This window comes from Anopheles arabiensis, chromosome 3 (assembly GCF_016920715.1).
Source record: "Anopheles arabiensis isolate DONGOLA chromosome 3, AaraD3, whole genome shotgun sequence".
In the NCBI taxonomy this organism is placed as follows: Eukaryota; Metazoa; Arthropoda; class Insecta; order Diptera; family Culicidae; genus Anopheles; species Anopheles arabiensis.
In genome coordinates, this window is record NC_053518.1 from 40,949,308 (window position 1) to 40,964,336 (window position 15,029).

A 15,029-nucleotide genomic window follows, 5' to 3' on the forward strand; every position below is an offset into this window, starting at 1 on the left:
TTTTGATGTAAACAAACACCTGTCAAGATTGGACAGGGAAGCTGCAACCAAACCATATGATTTCTGCACGTTGCACGTTGTTAAGTTTTCGTTTCGGTTGTGAGCACGGTGAGCACCAGTCCACAATATATGTATACAATCAGCAGATTGGTAAACTCTAATGTAGTTAGATCAAAAGTGTCTGCACGCTGGAATTCTGCGCATAAGAAATTGAACAAGCTGCTCAGCAAAATGCCGCTCGATCCGAAACACATTGCCGAGGCACAGAAGCAACGTTTGAAGCTGAAGCAAAAGGTGTCGAAAGTTTCACCCGGCATCGTGAACCTGCAGGTGTTGGGATGCGGTGCACCGGGCACACCGGCCTCGGTGTATCTGTTTACGGACCAAACCCGCTACCTGTTCAACTGTGGCGAAGGTACGCAAAGGCTGGCGTACGAGCATAAAACGAAGCTGTCCTGTTTGGAAAACATTTTCATGACACGAACCAACTGGGAACGGATCGGCGGCCTGCCAGGCATCTGCTTGACGATGCAAGACGTCGGTGTGCCGGCCGTGTCGCTTCACGGACCGCCCGGGCTGGACGAGCTGTTTAAAGCGATGCGACGGTTCGTCATACTGAAGGACATGAAGGTGGAAGCATCCGAGTATGCGACGGGGGATGTGTACGAGGACCACGTTATGACGCTACGCTACGTCGTGATCAATCGGCAACCGGCCAGCGGTGCCAGGGAAGCCGGATCCGACGAAGACCAGAACCAGGATGAAGCCACCGTTGACGATACGGATTACTATGCGTACGAGAGAAAACGGGAAACACTTCAAAAACCCCAATCGGAAGCTGTGAAAAGCGTTCAATCGACCAACTGGACAAAGCGGGAGGAAAGTTCGGTAATGGCTTACATCTGCAAGCTGAAACCACGCCATGGGCAGCTATCGTTAGAGAAGTGTGTGGAGCTGGGTGTTCCGCCCGGGCCTCTGTTGGGACAGCTGAAAAATGGCAACGATGTTACGCTTCCCGATGGTCGCGTTGTGAGATCGTGTGAGGTGCGGGCGCCCGATGATCCCGGTCCGGTGTTCATGTTCATCGACATTCCCAGCCGGGAGTACATGGACGATTTCGTGGCAAAGGCGGAACTGTTTGAGAAGTATCAGCAAACAGCGGCGGAAGAATCCGATCAGGCCATATTCGTGGTGCACTTCAGTCCGCTCGATGTGATGCGCTGTGATGAGTATCGACAGTTTATGGACCGGTTTTCCGCCAGCACCAGGCATATTGCGCTGAACGAGGTGAATAGCTTTTCCGGATACATTGCGGCACACCGGATACAGTATCACTTGAACCAACTGGATGGACAAATCTTCCCGCTTCTAAGGTATATGAGAATGTGAACGAAAGCTTTCGCCATTATTACAATTCTTTCTATTCCATCGCAGAGAGGAAAACAATCAGTATGCGGATCCTCCAGCAAACGACACATATTTGGTGCGATCGTCCTCGCTGAGTTACATGCACATTCGACCACCGAAAGGCATCGATAGGTAAGAAATGAGACCAAATTAATTATACCATTGTTGATGCCAACATCCGTTTTAATATTGCTCTAGAACGCTGGAGGCATCCTTGAATCCGCAGGAGTACCTTAATGAACTGGAGCTGTTACCGGACTTTAAAGAGGTACTTGCTGAATTGAAGCAACAACTCGCACAACACACCGCTCGAAGGTCTGCCGCGGTTAGGGCAGAGCAATTTCCACGCTTAATTTTTCTCGGCACCGGATCATCGATTCCGAACAAAACGCGAAACGTTAGTGCTATTTTGATCTTGACTAGGTAAGATTTACTTTTGCATACACTTTTGATCAGCAGTTGCATGTATCGTTCGCATTTGGTAAAATTGATGCATTTTTACGCGTTTTAGCAAACAATCATCGATACTGTTGGACTGTGGCGAAGGAACCGTGGGGCAGATATGGCGAGTTTTTGGGAAAGAGCAAGCAGAAGAAATCTTGCAATCGATAAAAACGGTCTACATTTCTCACCTACATGCAGATCATCATCTAGGTATGACATACATTCCTAAATTTTTGACAAATTCCTATTGTGAAAGGCTAAAAATTGTATCAATTCATGTCTCTTTCAGGTTTGATTGGTCTGCTACAAGCTCGCAAGAAGCTGTTGGGTGATAACTGTGAACGCTTAACCCTGGTGGCACCGGAGCAAATTTCCTACTGGCTGAGGCTGTACGATTGTCGTTTCGAAACCATCCACAAAGACTATGTGCTTGTAAAGAATGCTGATCTGGTAAGTTAATAATTCGTAGTGTGCACATGTAAAACACACTAACGACATTTGCTTTTAGTTGGAAAATCCTCTACAAGATGAAAAGCTGCTAGCAATGGGCATCAAGGAGATTGCCACCTGTCGCGTTCGCCACTGTCCCCATTCGTTCGGGGTCGCGTTGAAAGTGGCATCGCTTGGAACGCACCCGGAAACGAACATCGAAGGAGATGTAAAAATCACGTACAGTGGCGACACGATGCCTTGCGAAAGCTTGATCGAGCTGGGCCGTGATTCGACCGTGCTCATACACGAGGCAACGATGGAGGATGAACTAGCAGCGGAGGCACGCATCAAAATGCACAGTACACTGTCGCAGGCAATCGAACAGGGCCGTAAAATGAATGCACGATACACGCTGCTAACACACTTTAGCCAGCGGTACGCCAAAATTCCCCGCCTCCGGCCAGATCAGCAGCAGACGGGCCTGGGCACCGATCTGGGCATTGCCTTCGACAACATGGAGGTAACGCTGGACGATTTGCCAACATTGTGTAAGTTCTATCCCGCCCTAAAAGCCATGTTTATCAGTCACTTTGAGGAAATGGAACAGAAGGCGATAAAGCGGGGCAACAAAAAGTTACGCCTCGAAACGGCTACCGGAAGCAAAGAATGTTCGCCAACGCGATGAGTCAGCTTCCGCTACGATATAGGATAGGGATCGGTAAGGAACAATCTTTTAAAACAGTGAAATAAAACATGAAATTAAAAGCAAATGCATCATTCACAAACACACGATGTAAGATTTTCAGAACATTCGATTTATTTCTCACTTCATTTAGTTCAATGTATAGGTGTTTTTCTTCGTATTGACTAAACGTTGATGCTCAATCGCTTGCTTTTTCTCTCTCTCTGTTATTCAACACCCTCTATTTTTGACCGTTTGTTGCATCTTTTTGTTGCTCTCTGTCACTGAAGCTTTCAAGTCAAATGTAATACGCTTTCTTATGCTTAATGCTTGTATTCTTATAGTTTAACGTTTGTTTTGTTTTGGGTTTGTGTTTTGTTTGTTTGCCCTTAAATAAAGCATATAGCAATGGAAATTTGATGTTATTAGTGTGGTTGCTGTTGCTGTACTGTACTGAGAAATTTATCCTACACATTACCACTGTAATTAAGGTGCTCCCACGTCCAAGTACGGTAATTTTCTTTAGTTCACTTATCGTTAATACCGTTCCACCGTTTGCTGTTCTTGATACTGGTGCGATTTTTTGTTTTATTTTGTTGTTTTTTGTTTGGAAGATACTCTCCAATAATCTCGCCCGCTTTCCAAGATTAAACGTGCTCATCAAACGTGAAGTATTATGATTCAGATTGTATGTTTTATTCGAACGACATTCGCTCTTAGTTTGTGTTACTTCGGTCGTTCTTCCACACAGCCTCTGTCAGGTTCGACGAGGTGTCGATAGATAGTAATTTACCCCCCTCTTCCCTTCTTACATCATTTCCGTAATTGTAATAAATGTGTAAAATGAATGTATTTGTATGCGTGCGTTAGTTACATGTTACACCATCACGTACCTAGTGGCTTGCCATTCGGACTGGGAATCCGCTTGCCACGTCCATTCCATTCCGAAGTATGATTACTACCGTTTGATCACATTTACAATGCAGTCACGTGTTTAGTTAGCGAAATCAGATACGGTTTCGGTTTTAAAATATAACCGTTTTTAGTATTAGATTTTTAATCGTTTAAAAATCCCGCTCAATAGCATTATAAATTATAGTTTACAGTAAATTGCAGCGCGATTTCCCTTACCCAGATGCAGATGTTATTTAAGCGAACCTGTCCGTGCATGGCACTAAAATGCGATACACATGATTTTTATTCCTCTTCTTTTTTATCTGTTTACTTATTTTGGCATCTTATACAAGCGAAAGATTCAATTCGAAAATGGTGTATGACTGCGTGTGTTGTAGAAACAAATGTCGTATAAGTTATTGGCAACATAAATTCGTCAGTTTGATTTATTGATTAACGGAGGGGATTATACGGTGTATTGAGAGACTATGGTGAATTATCTTCTCGTTCGTCCTACTATTCTATCGGGTAACAGATTTGCAATATCTTAAATATGAATGTTTGTACAAAACCGACTATCGAAAGGCAATACCGATTTATGTATGTACGAACTAGGGCCTGAACATGCCATGTTCTTGCTTTATAATATTCCACCAACTTTTCTCATGATATATTATACTGTTATGGTGCTATTGGTAATATTAGCAATGTCTTTTTCGATCTCGAAATAATTTCATTAAATTTTAGACGACAGTTAGAATTAAATAACACAGAAGATGGTATTTTGCCGTTGCAAAACTTAAAATACACAAAACAGTAAACCAATGACTTCGAAGGAATCACTTCACATCAAACGCTTGTGCAAAATTGATTTACATGCAATTTTTCTGCTAACATCATACAGTGTACAGCCGTTTGCAATAGATTATCGTGACAAAATTGTAAAAAAAAGAACGTTTGATTCGGAAGATAGTTTCAGCCTAGCCTTAATGCTTAGCGTTCTGCGTTATGTATCTTTTCGTTTTGCCTTTTCTTTATCCATCCGTGCGTGTGTGTGCAATTCCTATTCAATTTCTTTTAATTAACACTTCATCGCCCTCAACTTTGCTTGTCGATCTTTAGGGAAGTGTCGTACTTGTTTTTTTAGCTACTGAACGTTTACAGTGATCATAATAGCGATTTATTTCTGCAGCAAATATACTATACGAACTTTTTATTCGCACGGTAAGTTTTATGTGTGTAGTTCTAGCACGTCGTTGTCGTTACGAGTTAACCGTAGAAAACCACTAACTTGGGTTGGGGGACTTTTTTTTGCCGTGACTAGTGATCTGGTGTGTGTATGTGCTAGAAGTTCTATCTGTTTGTGTGTATTATTGAGACTGTGGAACATGTTTTCCCTTTTGTTCTGTTTTGCGCTACGTTTTTTTTCATTTCTACGCTTCCGCATACGATTGAACGATCGCGTACAAAGTGACGACGATCGTTCACTTTAAACATGCTTATAGAAAAAGATTGAAAATAGATCTTAGCTATAAATTGGTCGGAGTATATATCATGTGTTTTAGGTGTATTGATTCATACCGATGCGCAAAACGTTTGTGTAGCAAATGTTGCATCCATCCTGCGCATGGCGATCTACCTCTTGCCTTCTACCTTGCTGCCATACGTATCCACGTCCGGTTTCTGCATTTGTTCATCTCTTTCAGGAGACATGACAGATTTTCTGTTTACCTTTCCTTTTAAAAAATATCTCTTCCATAGTAACGACGCTAAAAAACATCCAACATTTTCGATACCTAACAGTGTGATAGAAACAAAACACATCTCTAGTACTTTCTTTGTTGAACGAAAAGTATCCTTTCGAATTTAAGGTAGCATATACTCTCTTTAACTGCTTTTCAAGTTTTTGTGACAAAGGATTCTTCGGTTTTCGCTATCTTTCAGGTCATCATCAATGGTGCACAGGATGTGTCTCGGGATATGGAATAATTTCTGGAGATTCTCGTTAGTACACACAATACACATTCATTTGTTCACTCGTTTTTCATGAAAGTGTGTTACATTTGAATGTGTTATCCTTTGCTTTCTCGCAACAAATTCGCAAACGTCCATTTTCATCTCTTCTTTTGCATTCTTTTTACTATTTGGTGATTTTTATGTTTTTATCCCTTGTGTTGAAATTTTGTTCCTAATTTTTTCAATGTTTATAATTAAATGAAAAAATAATCACAATAATTAAACATTAATTTCCCTGGTAATTCCACTGTATTCCCTACGCTCACGCTTTTCACCCTTTATCATTAAACTTTAATGTTCCGAAGAAATATTTTCAACATTTTTATTGCGATTTTACGTTTGCCGTGTAAAATGAAGCACTGTCAATGTAGGTACAACATTTGTTATTTATTACCGCTTCGCCATATGACACGCATATGAAGCGTTATGAGTTGTAAATAATTTCTTGGTGGGAAGGTAAAACTTAGACAACGTTTTTAACGACCTGTACCCTTTTCCTTCATGGTCGACAATCGACACAGTTTCACACACAAAGGCAAGCGTGTGTGAATAGAAAACCACAAATTCGCGAAATTCACGATCTTGCCGGTAAGCTTGTCTCGAAACGTTTATATATATTTTATATGCTACCGTCTATCGTCAAAAACCAGAGCGAGTGCTGATAGACGAGCGCTGGATGAAGATAATGCGCAACATCTTCACTAGCTGGGACGTAAACAGGTCGTGAAGTATGGCTTGAATCTTGCAAAGTAATCACCCGCAAACTATTTACCACACGACTGTATCAAAGAGGTTTCTTCGATGTGTGTACGTGTGTTTGTTAATAGTGGTGGAAAGGATGAGTCCCTTATCGTGGGACTCGTGCAAACATTTGCCTTCTGCGTCAGCTGATGTTGATTATACAAATGCTGGGCTGAGCTGGGGCGGTAAAATTTTCCAGCATAATCCAATTTTTCCTGACAGAGATCAAACACGCCTGAATGGGTTTCTGTGTTGTGCACTCCTGTTAAAACGATAAACAACTCGAACGGGGTACAAGTAGTGCTGAGTCGCAAACTATAAGGTCATGGAACTATGGGCACCAATTAGCACGTGTTTCGGGAATTATTTTGATGTGCGCAAATGGAAATTTATTCAAGATGGCGTGAAGAAGGGCAAGGGAGCGTAAATGTATTTTGTAAGAATTAATTTTTACCCATCTTCTTCTTCTTCTTCTTTGGCTCAACAACCGATGTCGGTCAAGGCCTGCCTGTACCCGCTTGTGGGCTTGGCTTTCAGTGACTAATTGATTCCCCCCCATAGCAGGATAGTCAATCCTACGTATGGCGGCACGGTCTGTTTGGGGATTGTACCCATGACGGGCATATTGTTAAGTCGTACGAGTTGACGACTGTACTACGAGACCGGCCAATTTTTACCCATCACCCCGGGGTAATTGATGAAACGTGAAGTTGATGTTGATTGTGTAGGGATCTAATTGAGTTTCAGTTACGTTTACGCTTCGATCAGTCGCACGCTTCAGTACTATAAATGAAGATTAATAGGCGAAATCATACAAACTCTATAAAGACACATCAATCTTAAGCTATTTTTGGAATCTCTCCCTTAATTTTCTGTCACAATTTCTTTGATTTGTTTCCACTCTTTTTTCCCCCATTTTGCCACAAAAGTTTCACGTAAGCGTATTGTTCCGGGAAAGAGAAAATATGTTTCCGCGAATGTGTTCATTACCAACAAAACTTTTATCCGTTCCCGAGCTTTGCCTCATAAACGATGAATAGTACCTTCAAACTCACCCAGGAGACAGGTGTGTTGCGCGTTTACCCATTTATTACTTGGCAGTAAAATGATTACTCGAGCTTGTCGAAGCAAAAAATAAAACCAAAAATCGAAACCGAATTACACCGAGCAATCATTGTACACAGTTACAGTATGTGGAGTATATTTGTTTGTTTTTTTTTTGTCACATTTCACTAACTATCCGCCTCTTCTTGCTGATTGTTTGCGGTATTGGTATTGGAAATGTTGCCCGAAACGCGTTTCTTTGGTGTACAGTTGTGTTCCATCAGCGTTCAGAGAAAAATGTTCCTTTTCTTATTTTCCTTTTCTTAACTAATTATCGAACGTTTTTTTGTTTTGTTTTGTCGCAAGTATGTAGCCCATGAAGCCATTTACTACTTAACTGCGAATTTGTTAAATGCATGTGGTACTGTAAGTTTGCTGATACGCAAAGAGACGTTGAGCCGGTAAGGCAAATGCTTGTTTCTACTACTGTTGCTGTGCTGCACGTAGACATGAAACAGAAGACTGATTATTAAGCGCACCAGGTTCTGTTTACATCTATTGATGATCGTAGTAAATATTGTAGAAAAAAGAAAGGTTGGTATGAGCGCTGATAAGCCAAGAGCGTGTTCACGCAGCACTGTTTTACTTCTATCGATGATCCTGTGTTGGTAACTTTTCAGTAGCTTTCCTATCCTATCGCATATAGCAAGTATAGAAGTGGCGTTATCATGTTATCATATTTAATTACAGTTCTTTCTCCCTCATTATTCTCTGCGTTACACGTTGGCTTACGCCATATCCTTAAATCGTTCCCGTTGTTGTGTTAACAAGTAGATTTATGTTTGATCGCATTACTGTTCTGCAGTATCGCACACCTCTGTCACTGTTCCACGTGCTGTGATGGTAAATGGTAGATGAAATGTAAAGAAAATACATGCACAACATCAAAAAGGTACTAAACGCCACTCACATTCATGTATACGATTAATGGAGACATATTTTAACCTTTCAATACCTCTTGACCCAGTCTTGCTTACAACATCAATGTTCTTACGATGACTGTTAAAAAATCAGCACTTATACATACACACACTCACACTCTGTGTCGTAAATATTTTTCCGTGTTTTTCGTACAATATGAGACTTTCGTTTGTGTAAAATAGAAACATCTGTCGTGATTAGCCGAATATATATGTATGAAGCTTTAGTAGTTTCTCTTTTTGTTTCTGCTAAACATTTAGTTAACTTGCCAAACGAGGCCGAATCCGTCAAGCCGCACGAAAATAAAGGCCAAAAAGCTTACTGAGCGCGTCTGAAGCATATTGGGCGAAATATGCGCGATATGATGATGGTTGTTTATCGGGATTTGTTTTTTATTGCGCTTACTGTGTGTTACGCGTACGGTGCGTTAATGCGTTCATGAGCTTTCCCTGCTTTCTCCACACTGTCTGGTTGTGATTTTCCCTTATCCCGCTCTCCCGATCATGATGATGATCACGTGGTGATTAATATCAGTGGGAATTTAATTTGATTCGAGCGGATGTCAATCAATCAACTGGTTGACTATGTTTTTTTTTTATGTTGGCTGGTTCGTACGTTCCTTCTTATGCTTTACTGAGCGCACCCACACTTCATTATCGATTATTTTATGGCGCCCGGCAGGAGGGATAAAAACGGGAAGCAGTGGACAAGATTTATCTTCCCCCGTTTCCACGTATTAAACGAGATTCTGGCTTGCCTTAATAGTGCTTAGTTGATTCCGGTTCTCTCCATAAATAAAAATGGATAGGATGGTCATTTTCTGGGCAGCCTGGGATCAACTTTAGTGATTATTTTTTTAGCAGTTATGGTTTTGAAGATTTGAAATAAAAAAAAAACTACATTTTACTTGTACTATCACCTACAAGTTCTGTAACATTTGAAGATCATTCCACAAAATCCGAACGTAATGACAGAAAAAGATGTAAACAGTGTGTTTTTATTTCGCCGAGGGATTCCATTTTAATTTCCCTCTCTCACTACACCTCCCCAATCCCCTCAAACCCACCAGCAAAAAGCTCTACCAAAACTACAAAAATCGTCATCACAATTCGCGTCAGCCTACCGATACGCAACGCTGCACACGTGCCACCTGCTCGCTCGCTCTCGCTCTTTTACTCCGCTTTTAGATGTCGGTCATGTGTATGGCGCCAGTATGCCCGTTGCCCAGCAGCAGTCGCTTATCGTTATCTGCACCGGGAGGCGATTGGCCCACGTTCCGGGAGTAGTAGTCCGCGTCGCCGTAGCTGCTGTCCTCTTCCAAAATTTTCTCCAACAGTATCTCACCAGAAGCACCCAGAACTGCAGTTGCGACAGCCATTTAGGGTGGGGTCGAGTTAATTGATCGTGGATGAGAAATGGAGAGATGGAAAATAATAAGACATCGTTGAGTTATGTGGTGTTTATCAGTGCAGGACAGAGGAGAACAAAACAACACATATTAACACGCGTACAGATCTTTTCAAAAATTAACAAAAAACATAAACACACACACACACTCATTCAAGGAGAACAGACAAGCGTGAAAAAATAAAAATGGTTAGGTTTTAAAAGTCGAACTCTGTTTCATCACAAAACCAAAACTCGTCAACTAAGACTGCCTCGTTTATGTTGGGTCTCTTTTCATGGTTTGATGTCGTAAAAGGACCCGCAAATAAACAAGATATAAAAGACAAAGTTTGTGACTATTCACTACCAACTCAAAATTCAAATGAAGCATATGGAAAGCCGTGGTAAACTTAACAGGATTTGTTTCCCTACAGGAAGTTAACGTCTACGAATGCGCTTTCTAAAAGTCGAAATGATTCTAAGGAGAAGATGGAATGATGTGCAGAAAATGGAGTAGCGCAATGCTTGAGACACTATAATTACGATAAAAAAAAATTGATAGAGCAAAAACGGTTTTAGCAAGAAAAAGTGGAAAAAGACGGTAAAAGCTAAAGGCGAAAAAATGCGATCAGGAAAAGACAGGCAGAAAAAAACAAGTTTCGAAAGGTATGAAAAATGTCGCACAAAACGTGTCTTCTGTCACTCCCTTTCTCTTGTAAACAACAACAGTTCCGACAAAGCGAATGCAACACAAGAATGCAACGTGTGAACTAAACATTAAACACATAAAAACACATCATTGGCACATCGGTTTGTCCTCGAAATCGTATTCGGCGTCCCCATGGATTACCCTGTATTATGATGGAGGTGGAAAAATCATGTCTACCTTTCATTTTGTGTCACTCATACATACACTCACACTCACACTGGCCTACACTTCAGAAAGACAATGTCGCCCGAAGAGCTTTAGTCTGGTTTGGAGCATAAAACACCTAATAATGGGAAGGAAAGGGACGCAGGGGTAGTGTGATTTTTTACAGATAGGCATTAAACAAGCGAATGTTAAAAAAGAGATCAAAGGGAAGAAATAGAAAAAAGAATAAAAAAACTGAAACTCACAAAAACAACAGTTATTTTCTTTTTTACATTCACCTTTCATCTTTTGCAATAAGCTTATTTGATATTGGTTTTAATAACATTCGTTGGCTTTGTGAATTGTGCACCGTTTAATGCGTGTGTTTTATATATGTTTATTTGTATTATTTAACATGAATTATACTTTTATCGTCCTATTTCACGGTGCAACGTATTGCTTTAGTCGATGATACAATTACACACATTGATACATTGCATAGAAGTTTACTATTTCATAGTTTAAAATTTAGGATATTTTCTGAACATTTTAGTTTGTACTTTACGGTGGTGATTGCTTTCATGTTTGGTTTAGCTTTATTTAGTTTAACTCGTCACTTAATAATAGCTTTGGGTTTGTTTCTGCGCTCATTACGTTAAATATTATTGCATCAGAGTTTTTGTGGTTGTTCTTCTTGTTTTTTTAATATATACGTTGAGATCTTATGGTTTCAATAATTTATTCTATATATTTATTGTTTATCTAGTTTTTGGTTTTATCAATTCAAATCGGTGGCTGAATTAAGAATAACAGGCTCGTGAGGCTTGCAATGCAACGGATATACGGATGGCAGTATCACATTAGTATTTCAACGTGTGGTTTATAATTTGCTGGCATTATAAGTGCAACTGTAGTAGTGCATGCATTTCGAAGGGTGATATAATTTTTTTTTTAGAATTTAGACAAAAAAAGGTAAAATAAATGGTAAACCAAAGCAATAACACAACACAAAGAATACAGAAGAAAGTCCCAGAAGGTGTTACGGAAAGAAGGAAAAGAGAGAAAGAGAAGTATTAGAGTGTGAGGAAAATTCGTTAAGAGATGAAATGTGGAGAGAAAACAAAAAATATTAATATAGAAAACAATAAAACAACGAAAGAGGCAACACCGTGGAATCACTAGTTTTTGTGCCGTTCGTAAATAAAACTGCGCGGTCGGGCAAACGAAAGTGGAGTTTATTTTTATTTTAGTGTCTCGTGACAAAAAAAAACAGTGATACCTTCAATACCGTGTCCATTTGAAATAGTCCATTGGCATTTAGCCCAAATCGATATCGACTGGGTCGATGGAATTTTTAAGATAGTTGCGTGTTAAATCGAACGTTTGCACCGGGATGCCCTTTTTCGTGCAGTTAGGCAAATTAGTGGCCATACATGTTTCGCTGCAGCTTCAGTTACGAATTGGCAAATTGGTGTTGACGGTGGTTGGGTTTGTTCGTTTGTATCAAGGGTTACGTGCATCGGACAGCGTTTAAACCAAAGTGAGAATGAGTTTGAGGGTAGCGAAACGAAGTGGAATTAAACAAAACACAACAACGTAAAGAGTTTTCCAATCAAATAGTTTAATTGATAATAGTTGGAAAGGACAAGAAATTGATGGTAGTAAAAAAGTGCCATGCGAAACGATTATATTTAAAAGGAACCAGTGTATGAGGGAAGAACAATTAATTGATTGTGTTGCTGAGTTTACTCTGAATCGATCCATTTTGTGGCTTGCTTCCTTTACAATGCTAAGTTATAATGTGGAAAATAACATGAAAACTCACTTAGATGTCCTATTTATTTATCAATTTGATTTCATGTGTATCAAAATTCGAACACAATGAATGATCAATTGAGCTTGTTTATTGATCTTTCCCCGTATTCAATAAGGCTTCCAAGCGTCACAACAAATGAGGGTTCGCCTTTGTGAACAGAAGAGATTTCACAAATTCCTACGGTTTGATTGCTACCGTTGGGGCAACCATAGGGAAAGTGCATCGCCATCAATGACAGTAATTGCAATTTGAATCGAGATAAGCACGACACAGAAAGCTTGTCGACCCAGAAGAAACGACAATTTGACACAGACCAGCATAATGCAGAAGTATTGCACTGATGCACCGGTGATTTATGTACATTTTTTTTATTTATGATCGTCAACATTGACAAATAATGACACACATACAGACGATGAACAGGATGGGTATGGTACACGTACGGTCAAGTGGGTGGGTCTGAAGAGCAAAAAACAGTAAAAGGCAGTTGAAGCAACAATGGACAGCGAGCAAAATCAGGGCTATCGTATGTTTCGCAAGCCGATCACACAGATACGCCACAACGGGGTGTGTACAGGCTCACAGGCAGCACAGCAAAAAGCCGGAAAGGGGGTTTAAAAAAAAAGGAAAATAGATGGGAAAAACACACACACACAACGACCAACAACGACACCAAGAAACATCAAACGTTTGAAAAACGAGAGAAAGAGGAAAAAAGAAGCCAAACGTAAGGAAGTGTTTCTTCCACTAGGGGAAATGGATTTATATTTGCTCAACTTGCCTTGCGCCAGTGTCCCTTTGCTCCGCAGGTTGCATGGCGCCAGGATCGGGATGTAGCTCGGTGATAGTCTTACAAAGCATAGCCTTATGGAATTTTGATGTCGGTTTCAGTGTCAAGTGTGTTTGGATTTAACGTTCCAGCAATTGGTGTTGCGCCCATCACCATACCCAATGTTGACAGTTGGCGAAGAAGAAGAAGTAGAAGGACGAGGGAAGAAAGGGAACGCATAGCATAGCAGCATATTTTTGATTCGAGCAGCGGCGGGGCCGGTATGCCGGTATGCAGGGTTATTTGATAGCCGAAATGTGGCCGTGAAAAATGAACATAAATGCAGTGGAAGCATCCGGTTTGCGTATCCACAACAGCGTTGCGTCGATGTTGTGTGTATAGCGAGAAGGCGATAAAACGGGTGAGATCAGTATGGAAGGATGGGAATGAAGAGAAGAACAACAAAAAAAAAAAAGAAGACAAAACGAATAGGTAAATAGTTAAAGGTGGAAACGCTTATGCCGTTTGCGGTGGGAATAGCCGATCATGTGTGTGAGGGGAAGTGATGAAATAAAACTGCAAAGAATATCGGTGCTCATTTTTCAAAAGAATAGCTTAAAAGTGCATGCCAGTTTTAAAGGAGCAGCAAAACCTCACCCGAAGGTGTGATACATTTCCGTAAAACGTATGTGAGCTTTTTGATGTGCAATTTCCGTCTGTCAAGTGTCTGATGTTCCGTACGTACGAATCAAGGGGGTAAATCGGAACCCAAAGTCTATTTGGAGCACACAAACCCAAAGTTCTGCAAAAAATATGAAGCTGGCATGTTGGTACATCGTTTGCTTACGACCTGTTTGTTGTTTTTCCGGCTTTTTTTGGTCTAAAACCACCTTTCACCTTGAGCTAACTGTGCATAAAACAACTACCACGCTCTTCCAACATTGATTCAATAGACGGGTTTAGACATTAATTTGGCAGTGCACGAAATTGGGGCATGGTGGTTGCAATTGTTGCACCCATGATACATTCGCTGAACAGTATCAGGGTCTGGAAATTGGAGTTGTGGTAACTATGTAGTGACTTGTGCTACCATTATTGCACAGTGAGAAAAAAAGCTCACCACAATGGACTGAAAATTGAGCATATGTTGATAAAAAATGCATTACGTATAGACAAGTCACATTAAATTGAGTAATGAAAAGATCTATATTTTTGTCCAACCACTAAATCATTGAGTATCAAATTATTAATTGAAACATAGTTTTGAAGTGTTTTGTTATAAAAACTCAAATGTTCGTAAATAATATATGGCATTATTTTTGTTTACATATTATTTCCTCAATATTTTTTAAACTGGGTTGAAAGAAATTTATTAGAAAGAATATTTTTTATGCATAACATTCACACAAACCACACTAAACGTTTACCCATTGTGTACTGGCAGCTTGAAATTAGTCAAAATTAAACTACCCAAACATTGATACAGGACGCTTATTCGGTTCGGCTGAACGAATGGTTTGAATGATACATCTGTTGGTGGGCTATGAATATTCATTAGCCCGGT

The 15,029-nt window shown here is 40.3% G+C and overlaps 2 protein-coding genes across 5 annotated transcripts in view; one reads left to right on the forward strand and one right to left on the reverse strand.

Annotated features, from left to right (window-relative positions):
- Window positions 1-28: 28 nt before the first annotated feature.
- On the forward strand, window positions 29-3,385 carry LOC120900607 (ribonuclease Z, mitochondrial). Its single transcript, XM_040307857.1, has 6 exons — window positions 29-1,373; window positions 1,435-1,539; window positions 1,606-1,830; window positions 1,919-2,061; window positions 2,141-2,301; window positions 2,360-3,385. The coding sequence occupies exons 1-6, from the start codon at window positions 130-132 to the stop codon at window positions 2,966-2,968; spliced, it is 2,487 nt and encodes an 828-aa protein (XP_040163791.1). The 5' UTR covers window positions 29-129; the 3' UTR covers window positions 2,969-3,385.
- Window positions 3,386-7,787: 4,402 nt separating this feature from the next.
- The window catches only part of LOC120900608, a 28,994-nt gene continuing 21,752 nt past the window's right edge, over window positions 7,788-15,029 (reverse strand). For 2 of the 4 annotated variants that reach the window (XM_040307858.1, XM_040307859.1), the window contains exon 6: window positions 7,788-10,000. In XM_040307858.1, coding sequence (XP_040163792.1) covers window positions 9,825-10,000 — 176 coding nt within the window. In that variant the 3' untranslated portion in view covers window positions 7,788-9,824. Of the gene's footprint in view, window positions 10,001-11,179; window positions 11,789-13,477; window positions 13,561-15,029 lie in introns of all 4 variants that reach the window. The other 2 variants (XR_005739223.1, XR_005739224.1) reach the window with 2 other exon arrangements.

What these genes read in the sequence shown, in the direction of transcription:
- LOC120900607 (XM_040307857.1), top strand. Translation starts at nt 130, where the DNA reads ATGTATACAATCAGCAGATTGGTAAACTCTAATGTAGTTAGATCAAAA. An exon ending in CCACCGAAAGGCATCGATAG is followed by an intron (nt 1,540 to 1,605) that starts GTAAGAAATGAG and finishes ATATTGCTCTAG; the next exon opens with AACGCTGGAGGCATCCTTGA. An exon ending in GCTATTTTGATCTTGACTAG is followed by an intron (nt 1,831 to 1,918) that starts GTAAGATTTACT and finishes TACGCGTTTTAG; the next exon opens with CAAACAATCATCGATACTGT.